This window comes from Quercus lobata, chromosome 10, assembly GCF_001633185.2.
Source record: "Quercus lobata isolate SW786 chromosome 10, ValleyOak3.0 Primary Assembly, whole genome shotgun sequence".
Classification (NCBI taxonomy): Eukaryota; Viridiplantae; Streptophyta; class Magnoliopsida; order Fagales; family Fagaceae; genus Quercus; species Quercus lobata.
In genome coordinates, this window is record NC_044913.1 from 40893027 (window position 1) to 40903836 (window position 10810).

General features: G+C 45.5%; 1 protein-coding gene across 1 annotated transcript; it reads right to left on the bottom strand.

Annotated features, from left to right (window-relative positions):
- Window positions 1-8461: 8461 nt before the first annotated feature.
- On the bottom strand, window positions 8462-9241 carry LOC115964754. Its single transcript, XM_031084009.1, has one exon. The coding sequence runs from the start codon at window positions 9239-9241 to the stop codon at window positions 8462-8464; it is 780 nt and encodes a 259-aa protein (XP_030939869.1).
- Between the last annotated feature and the right edge of the window lie 1569 nt (window positions 9242-10810).

A 10810-nucleotide genomic window follows, 5' to 3' on the forward strand; every position in this document is an offset into this window, starting at 1 on the left:
GATTTACTTTCTCTGTCTCTAATGATAAGGCTTGTAACGTAGATCATCTAAGTCACCTTTGTCTCCTCGGATTTGCTAGTGTTCTCGGACAAGCCCAAGGCCCAACTCATTATTTTGGGCTATAGCCCCCCCCCCTCCCCCCACAATAGCCCCTCAAAACTCCGGTTTTTATCTCCATCCGAGGAGAAAAGCGGGATTTTGATTTTTTAAGGGATAAGACCAATTAATTTTTGGTTCACACGTGTGGGAGTGGTTGCTTCTGACGCATTGTAGATTACGAGGCGTTATTAATTGCTTTAGGCGGCTTTGTGTTCCCCACATCTAGCGGCGAAGCATAGATCCAACGACTGACATTCCTCATAGAATTTTGAGTGGGAGTAAACTCTTTTTGCCTTTCTTTTTTACGAACATTCAAGAACTCCAGAGAACTTCAGCGCCCAGTCTTCATAAACGTTCCAGACCTTTAAATTTCCGTAGCCATTTCCGTGAGAAGTTTTTCCCCAAGAAGATCTTTGAAAGCTTCAGAGATTATTGTACGGATACCCGTAAGTTCTCATTCCTCTTCATTACCCCATTTTCATCTCGGCCTTCCTTCTCGGCCCGTCAGTTCGTCTAGATGGGTAAATTCAAGTGTTTAGTAGATACACCGGCAGCCATGGAGGCTTTTAGAGCTAGGTACTTCATCCCGCAAGGGGTGGTTTTGGAGTATTGTCCTCCGGAATGAGTACTAACCGATAGGGATGTGGGTCAAGTCGTCATTCCCATGATTGCTTTTATAGAGGGAGGAATGACGCTTCCCATGCGTAAGATTACCCGGGATTATTTGCTTAACCATAGGTTGACACCACATTAGTGCGCCCCCAACCTATTTAAGGTCTTGGGCAGCATAGATGCCCTGAACGAGCAGATGGGCTTAGGCCTCACATGGCACGACGTGGTTCACATGTACGAGTGCCACCATCTTGCCAAAGTGGGGTACTACCTTAAATCTCGGTCCGAGATCGTTAGGCTAATCTCCTGTCTTCCTAAGTCCAATAAGAGTATGAAGGATGACTACCTTATTGCCTCGGGGGAGTGGAGCGACGATCTTCATTGTCCAACTCGGGCAGGAGATCTAGGTGCGGTACCTTTAGGACCAATCCCTTGGAAAGGGGATTTAACCTTTTAGTTTTATTTCCTTCGCTTGAAAATTCAAACTTTTTTTTTTTTTTTGCGATCTAACTTTAATTTCCTTCTCGGCTGTTTTTCAGATAGAGCCTACGTTGTTTCTCAGCTGAGCCATACAAATGTCTAAGCCCTGAACGACCTCCCGAGGTAGGAGATCTTTGTTCACAAGGACAGGCAACTGCGTGCTGCTCCTTTGATTTTGGGCTACGAACCCTTGTCCCACGTTTTCTTGGATGTCATCCAATCAATAAGAGCCGGTAGCCCGAGGTTGGCCAGGATTGACATGTCAAAGCTGGGATTTTTGGCTCGAAAGGACCTTTCGCCGGTTGCCTTGCCCGTCCTTCAGAATCCTCAACTAGCTGCACAGCCACCTCCACAAGACAATCTCGGAGCTGCAGCGTTTGTTGAAGAGGAGACTGAATCATCTTGTCTTTCTCTAGAGGAGGAGATAGATGAGTTCTATTTTAAGGAGGATATTCCAAAAGCTCCACTGATCGAACTCTCGGACGCTGAGGGCAAGCCAGATAGAAACTCTGTAATCGGGGCTCCTCTTTTTGTTGTTGCCTACCTGGACGATTCTTCCGATGAAGAGGTGGACAACATGGCCTCAAACAAAGGAAAAATTTTGCGGGAGCTGATGGCTACTCGGGGCAAGGGGCAAACCTCGAAGGCACCCACTAAGTCCCAGATACCCTTCGACCTTCCTCCTGCTCCCCCATAGATTCCTGCCGATCTCAGCTTGAAGGTCCATCCCGACCTAAAGAAGAAAAGGCCAGTCGAGTCCCTCGAGGAAGGCGAGGTGGGTCCTCGCCAGGGCGCTAAACAACAAAAGGTGACCCGAGAGCCTCGGGACAAAAGGGCTCCATCTATGGAGAGCCGGGACGAGCTGGAACAAGCTGAAGTGTGCATCCCCCCACGCACTTGGAGCCCTTGGCTCGAGGTGGACGGAGTGGCGATTCCTTACAACTCCTTAGCCCCAGAGTACAATAGGGGTCGAGCAGGGTACATCGTCAAAGCCTTGGAGCAGCCTATGCTCCTTCCTAGGGACATGGAAGCTTACAGGCGCTTTTCACAGGTTGAACTCTTCCTCTCTGAAGAGGGATCTTGCGATGGTAAGGCAACTTATCCTCTTATGGGCAGGATTATTGAGTCATACTATATTCTAACTCATGTCATCTTGTCATTTTTGGGCAGATTACTCAGCAGGTCTTTGTGGTCGAGGAATGGTGTCGCGACAACTGCAAGTTGGCTGACGCTAAAGCCATTTCTCATGTCGAGGTAGAGAAGACCTTAGGGGCCCTCAAGTAGGAGCATCATGAGCTGGTTGAGAAGCTCAAGGAGGCGGAGACAGGACGTAGGAGTGTTGAGGCTGGCCTGAAGACCGCGGAGAAACAAGCTGAAGACCAACACTAGCTACTGCACATGATTGAGATCAACCTTGCTACTGAAAAGCAAGTAGTTCTGGATCTCAAAACTACGTTGCAGAAAGCTAAGGTAGAGGTCCAGCTAGCCAAGGAAGCAGTCGAGGCCGAGAAAAGGGCTGCTTACCAGCTTGGATTGGAGGAGACGGAAGCGAGGCTTATCGAGGAGTTGTTAGAAGTATGTAGGGACTATTGCAGCATTTCATGGGCTCAGGCTTTTAAAGCTGCAGGTAGTTCTGGATCTCAAAACTGCGTTGCAGAAAGCTAAGGTAGAGGTCCAGCTAGCCAAGGAAGCAGCCGAGGCCGAGAAAAGGGCTCCTTACCAGCTTGGATTGGAGGAGACGGAAGCGAGGCTTACCGAGGAGTTGTCAGAAGTATACAGGGACTATTGCAGCATTTCATGGGCTCAGGCTCTTAACGCTGCAGGTGTCCCTGCAGATTCTACTATGAGGTTGCCCGAAAACGTCTTCTACCCTCCAGAGATCCGGGAGGTCCCTGCCGATGTCCCTGAAGCTTCCGAGTAGCTTGCGGCTATTCTTGATGCCATCCCCATAGCCGAAATTACCAGGGGCTCTGGCCAGGTCATCGTCCAGAGCGAGGATGCTGAGGGAGAAAAGGGTAAAAGTAAGGGCAAAGGGAAGAAGCCCTCCTCCAAGTCCAAGGATCCTTCCAAGGAGGTAGTCGCTGAGGCCGAGGGTCATGGGGTTGGCCCCAAAGCCAAGGATGTTCCTCCTCCTCAACCAGGACAAAAAGAAAATCCCCCTGCTGAGGCTTAGCACCTAGGGTTTTTATCTTCCTTTTTTTGTATCATTTTGAATGGAAGTTGTATTGTATTTTTGTTTTTCAAAGACTTCTCATCCAAAAGTATTGTATTGTGTCTGATTATTAATATAAATGTTCTTCTTCTCGTTTTTTATTTTTCTGCTTAACGTTGATGGGATATTATTGTATTATTTCAAGTCAATGTAACTGTTTCTTTAGTTGAAATTTATAACAATATTTTCCCAATATAACCAAGTGAGAAGAGTAGGACTGTGCGATAAACTTTAAGCAGTAAAGGCTGCCGTGCAAGACTTTGGTTATGTTTAAAACTGCATAGAAGTCCTAAGTTGCTAAATTCCCCTAAGCCTGTGGTCCAAGGAGCCATGCAGAACTTAGGTTCTGTTTAAAACTTGGATAGATGCCCTAAGTTGTTAATTTCCCCTAAGCCTGTGGTTCGAGAAGCCATGCAGGACTTAGGTTCTGTTCAAAACTTGGATAGATGCCATAAGTTGTTAATTTCCCCTGAGCCTGTGGTCCGAGGAGCCATGCAGGACTTCGGTTCTTTTTAAAACTTGGATAGATGCCATAAGTTGTTAATTTTCCCTAAGCCTGTGGTCCGAGGAGCCATGCATGACTTATGTTCTGTTTAAAACTTGGATAGATAGAAACGAGCCGAAAGACGCGCAGTTATCATGAGATATAGTATTGGTAAAGCCGCTTTTATTAATAATAATACCTTCTTAGGTTATTTACATTCCATGGGCGGGGTATAGCTCTCTCATCTAAGTCTTCCAAATAATATGCACCTATTCCTGCCACTGAAGTGATGCGATATGGGCCTTCCCAGTTGGGTCCCAACTTTTCTCAGGATGGGTTCTTGGTGCTACCCAAAATTTTCCACATCACAAGTTCACCTGGCCCTAGTGACCTTAGTTTTACATTGGCATCGTACCCCTGCCTAAGCTTTTGGTGGTAATAGGCCAGTCGGATCACTGCCTTTTCTCTTCTTTCCTCGATTAAGTCTAGACTTCTTTCTAGCGACTTGTCGTTGTTACTTGGGGTAAAGGTGCCGGTTTTCAACGTTGGGAAGCTAGTTTCCAAGGGGAGTACAGCCTCGGCCCCGTAAGTCATTAAAAATGGAGTTTCTTCCATTGATCGTCGTGGCATAGTTTAATAGGTCCATAGGACGTGTGGGAGTTCTTCCACCCATCTTCCCTTTGCATCATCCAACCTCTTTTTTATCCCGTTAACTATGACCTTATTTACAGCCTCGGCTTGCCTGTTTCCTTGGGGGTAGGCTGGAGTGGAATATCGGTTCGTAATTCCAAAGTCGTAGTAGTATTTCCTGAAAGTCTTACTATCAAACTGAAGGCCGTTGTCCGAAATGAGGGTGTAAGGAATTCCGAAGCATGTAATGATGTTTCTCCAGATGAATTTCTTTACAACCATGTCCCTGATGTTGGTTAGAGGCTCAGCTTCGACCCATTTAGTGAAGTAATCTGTGCCGACTATCAAGTATCGCTTGTTTCTTGCTGCTTTCGGGAAAGGGCTGACAATATCCAGACCCCATTGAGCGAATGGCCAAGGACTGGAAAGAGGGTTAAGGACTCCTCCCGATTGGTGGATATTTGGGGCAAATCTCTGGCATTGGTCGCACTTCTTGACATATTCTTGGGCTTCTTTCTGCATGCTCGGCCACCAGTACCCTTAAGTGAGGGCTCTGTGTGCTAGCGATCTTCCTCCTGTGTGGATCTCACAAATTCCTTCATGTAGTTCTTCGAGTAACATCTCTGATGCTTCTGGGTGTACGCATAATAAATATGGCCCAGAATAGGAGCGCTTGTATAATTTGTGATCCCCTGACAACCAGAACCGAGGAGCTTTTCTTCGTACTTTCTCGGCTTCCGATTTCTCTTCGGGCAATGCATCATCTTTAAGAAAACTCACTATGGGATCCATCCAGCTCAGACTCACTCTGACCTGATGGATTCGGGCCATATCCTTTTTGATTACATCTGCCTTGCATAAATCCTTGACAAGGATGATTCAAGGTAGATCCTGTTCCGAGGACGTGGCGAGAGTGGCCAATGAATCTGCATGTGTGTTCCCGCTTCTAGAGACATGCGTCAAGTTGAAAAATTCAAAGTCTGATTGCAAGTATTTAACTTGACCAAGGTATTCCTGCATTCTCACATCCTTAGCCTCCAACCCGCCCCTCACCTGGCCCATAACCAGTCTGGAATCCGAGAACGCTTCTATTGCTTTTCCCCCCATTTTTTGCACCATGGTCATTCCTTGCAACAAAGCCTCATACTCGGCTTCATTGTTTGTAGCCGAAAACCCCAGCCTTAATGATTTTTCAATGGTAATCTTCTCAGGGGATATTAGAACTAGCCCTACCCTAAATCCCCTTTGGTTTGCCACACCATCAACGTAGACTTTCCACCATGAGGCTCCTTGTGCAAATATTGTACCAACCGATTTTCCATCCATGTTTTCCTCCTCTGCTACTGCTTCTACTGGGGGTTCAGTAAATTCGGCTATTAAATCAGCGAGAACTTGGCCCTTGACAGAGGTCCGAGGCATGTATTAAATATCGAAAGCCCCTAGGAGTGTGCTCCACATGGCAATTCTTCCTGTGTAATCGGCGCTCCGGAGCACCGACCTGAGGGGAAGTTAAGTCAGGACAACGACCGTGTATGCCTGGAAGTAGTGGGGGAGTTTCCGTGTGGCATGCACTACTGCAAGAATTGCCTTCTCCAATGGTAAGTAACGCACATCGGCCTCATGTAACGATTTATTTACATAGTAAACTGGTCGTTGTACGCCGTTGTCAACCCGTATTAACACCAAGCTCACAGCGTAAGGGGCCACCACTATGTAGGCGAACAGAACTTCGTCGACCTCAAGGCTAGACATGATGGGTGGCCGTGACAGGTATTCTTTAAGTTGTTGGAAGGCTAAGGCACAGTCCTCGGACCATTCAAATCCTTTCCACTTGTTCATCAGGAGGTAGAAAGGACAACATCGGTCTACAGATCGGGAAATAAACCGATTTAATGCTGCGATCATTCCAGTGAGTTTCTGGACTTCTTTTGGGTTCCAAGGGGCTTGTAGGTTATGAATTGCTTTGATTTGGTCTGGGCTCACCTCTATTCCCCTGTGAGTTACCATATAGCCCAAAAATTTGTCGGACCTGACACCAAATGAGCACTTAGAGGCATTGAGACGCAGTTTGTGCTCTCTTAGGATGCCAAAAATGACTTCAAGATCTCTCACATGCTCGGATACAACTTTAATTTTTACTACCATATCATCTATATAGACTTCAATACTCTTACCTAGTTGTGGTTCGAATATTCTGGTCATCATCCTTTGGTAGGTAGACCCTGCATTCTTTAAACCGAAAGGCATCACTTTATAATAGTAGTTTCCGACGGGTGTCATGAACGCTGTTTTTTCTTGATCTTCTAAGGCCAATGGTATTTGATGATAACCTTGGAAGGCATCCAGGAAGCTCATTTGAGGGTGGCTTAGAGTTGCATCTACCAACCGGTCTATCCGAGGCATTGGGAATGGGTCTTTTGGGCACGCCTTGTTCAAGTCCGTGAAGTCTACACAGACTCGCCATTTCCCAGTTTTCTTTTTTACTACTACTGTATTTGCCAACCACTCGGGGTAAAAGACTTTTTTGATAGCCCCTGCCTTTTTTAACTTCGTCACTTCATCCTTAACAGCGTCGGCATGCTCTTTCGACAGGCGTCGGGGTGGTTGCTTTTTGGGAATAGAGGATGGGTTAACGTTTAGGTAGTGGCAAATGAGATTCGGATAAACCCCTGGGGCATCGTAGGTGTCCCATGAAAATACGTTAATATTTCTTCTCAGAAACCCAATCAATTCCTCTCTCTCTCTCTCTCTCGAAGAGGTAGTTCCGAGCCGACTTGAAAGAATCTCTCTGGGTCGTTGTCAACAGTAACCCTTTCTAGACTTTCGCATTTTCTCTCCTTGGCTGGCTCATCAACAGGTACTGCCGTGGTGGTTGATTGCTACAAGTCCTTTCTTACAGAAGCTGAGGGTTCTGCACTGGATAGGCGTGAGATGGCAGCCACCATGCATTGCCTAGCCATGGCTTGATTTCCCCCAATCTCCTCCACTCGGCCCTCTGACGGGTATTTTACCTTCTAGTGAAGCGTAGAAGAAACGGCTCCCAAGGCATGGAGCCAAGGTCTGGCCACTATGGCCGTGTACGGTGAGTAGGCGTTGACCATGATAAAATCCACCTCCATCACCTCTAATTCGGTCTGTATGGGCAATCTGATCTGTCCCTTTGGTGTGACAATCTTCCCTTCGAAACTTATCAAAGGGGAATCATACGCTATTAGGTCCTCGGGCTTTAGGTTCAGCCCCTTGTACAGATCAGGGTACATTACTTACACAGCACTGCCCTGGTCTACCAGTACTCTCTTCACGTCAAACCCTCCAATCCTAAGTGTAACTACCAAAGCATCGTCGTGGGGTTGGATGGTTCCAATCTTATCCTCGTCCGAGAATCCCAGCACAGGTGAGCTCCCCTTCTTAGACCTTTTGGACTCCCTATCACTGTCCTCGACGGAGAGCCGAGCCACAGACATTACCCTGGAGGGAAAAGAGCCGGTTCTCCCAGGAGCGGCGAGGATGACATGTATCGTATCCATGGGAGGTCGTAAAGATACGTCTTTCCAGGGTTCTTGGACTGCCTGACCTAGATGGCCACTAGAAGGGTGTAAGAGGTACCGCAATTTTCCTTCTCGGACCAACTAATCCAGGTGGTTCCATAGATTCCTGCAGTCTTCGGTAGTATGCCTGTGGTCTTGGTGGTACTGACAATACAGACTCTGGTTGCGTTTTGAGGAGTCTTCGGCCATTTTATTCTGCCACTTGAAGAAAATTTCGTTCTTGACTTTCTCCAAAACCTGTTGCACCGGCTCTCTGAATACAGCATTAACCGCTTACATGTTGGTTAGTCCAGATTGTCTCACAGAATCTCTTCTCGAATGGTTACTGTTGTATTGTTCCGACTTGTAATCATTCCCCTTATAAGGGATGATCTTCTCCTTTCCTTTCCCTTGTAGTTAGTCCTCTTCCACCCTTTTGTATTTGTCAATTCTGTCCATAAGTTGACGAACGCTGGTAACAGGTTTACCAGTTAGGGACTTCCTTAAACAATGCTCAGTGGGGAGACCACTTTTAAACGTGCTGATGGTGACGTCGTTGTAGTTACCATCCATCTCGTTGTACATCTCCCAATACCTATCCGAATATGCCTTTAAAGTTTCCCCTTTGTGCATGGATAATGATAATAACGAACTCAGAGGCCGAGGAACCCTGCTGTTAGTAATAAAACGAGAGCAAAAAGCTTGGGTGAGTCGCTTATAAGAATCTATGGAGTTCATCTTCAAGCTGTTGAACCACCTCATCGCCACGGGTCCCAGACTGGTCGGAAAAACTTTGCACATCAAAGCCTCATTTTGAGAATGGATAGCCATTCTTTGGTTAAACTGGCTCACATGCTCCATAGGGTCTGTTCGGCCATTGTAAATGGTAAACGTAGGTTGGTGGAAACGCCGTGGTAGTCTAGCCCCTTCTATCCTATGCGTGAAGGGTGACCTGGAGATCTGATCCAGAGCTTTGTTCATGGCATCATTACCCAGACCCTTACTAGACGGGCTCTTATGTCTCCGTTCATGACGCTGCTCTTTTTCATAAGAGAAGGTTTCACTTAGGGGAGTTCTTGATCTCTGCTTATAACTGACATCCTCTTCCTCATTAGAGGATATGTCGGAGCTAGAAGGGGACCGCCTTTGCTGTGCATGGCACAACCTCTTTTTTAGGTCATCTATCTCTCGCTGCATGGCCTGACGGTTGTTTTGCCTTTGGGATATGCGACTACCTACTTGGGAGTGGTTTTGGCTCGTCTGTGTAGTATGTACACTTCCCTCTCGATTCCTTCCATTGCCCAAATTTGGCTCAGGGTCAGGAGGATTATTCTACCGCTGAGGCCCAATAGGCTATGTCCGCTGAGGATCGACTTGGCGTGGATTTTCTTGGTGTGGACCTGATCCTGCCATGTTTAACTGTCATACTCACTGACACTCGAGTTCTTTCCCACAGACGGCGCCAATTGTAGGGATTGTATTTGGAGCCCAAGCCCGAACTTTATGGAATCTTGGTCCAAAGAGCCCAATACAATAAATTTTTGTAGAATATGGGTCAAAGAACTAGATTAAAATGAGTTGAGCAACGACTTGCATGGGATTCAGGAGTAAATAAATACGAAATAAAATATGTAAGCTATCTCTAATCATCTGGACCTTATACTTGTTGGTCACCTGGACTCCTACTTGAGCACCTATCCCATCAGACACCTCTTTCAGTCCTTTGTGAGTTGCGGCAGCCAAGACAGTACTGTTCAGGGGTATTCTCCACATTAATGCGGCCAAAAAAGCAACTATAGTGCATTTAATGTGGTGGTGACAGCTTTTCCTTAGATATTTTAAGTTTTCTTCCTTTTCACGTGTTCAGGAAGTGTGCTTATACATATGCTTCGAACTTTCAGTGTCCGAGGAGAAGTTCCTCCTCGGACTTACTTTCTTTGTCTCTAATGATAAGACTTGTAACGTAGATCATCTCAATCACATTTGTCTCATCGGATTTGCTAGTGTCCTCGGACAAGCCCAAGGCTCAACTCATTACTTTGGGCTATAAGCCCCCCCCCCCCCCAATAGACACTTCATTAAAATAAAAAAAAATAAAAAAAGAAAAAAGAAAAAGAAGAGCACAAGAACCCAAAACAAAGGACAAAAAAAAAAAGAAAAAAAAAAAGATGAACAGAATAAAAAAAATAAATAAATAACACAAAACACAAAATACAAGAACGCCCAAGTAGCCAAATAAGAAAAAAGAAATAGCCAACCAACCAAAACAACAAAGGCAAACGTTCTATCAACAAAAAAAAAAAACTTGTACACAGTAATAAAAATAAAGACAAATGTTTCTATCAAAAAATAAAAATAAAAAGACAAAGACAAACGTGTACACACTACACAGTGGACTAAGAAGCTTGTGATGTGGGCATTTTTGTTCAAATATTTTTGCCCCTTTTTCTCTTCCATTTTCTTCCCAATTTGTGGAGATTGTATTTTGGTGAGCCAGTAGAGAACTCTTAGGTTCCACCAAAATCTCTCCCATTTTTCATCCTCAAATTAACAATTACAAACATCATTTTCTCTTCACTTTTCTCTTTCTCATTTTCTATTCACCCTATAATTGCTTCAACCAAACGAAGCCTAAAAGTCAAGAGCATACTTGATTTTGAATTGTAAAACTAATTTGGCAAGAAATGTAGGAGTTAATGAAGATATTCATTTAACTAAAAAAACTAAAAACTTTAATATGAACAAGGCAAAGCATTGAAAGTAAGA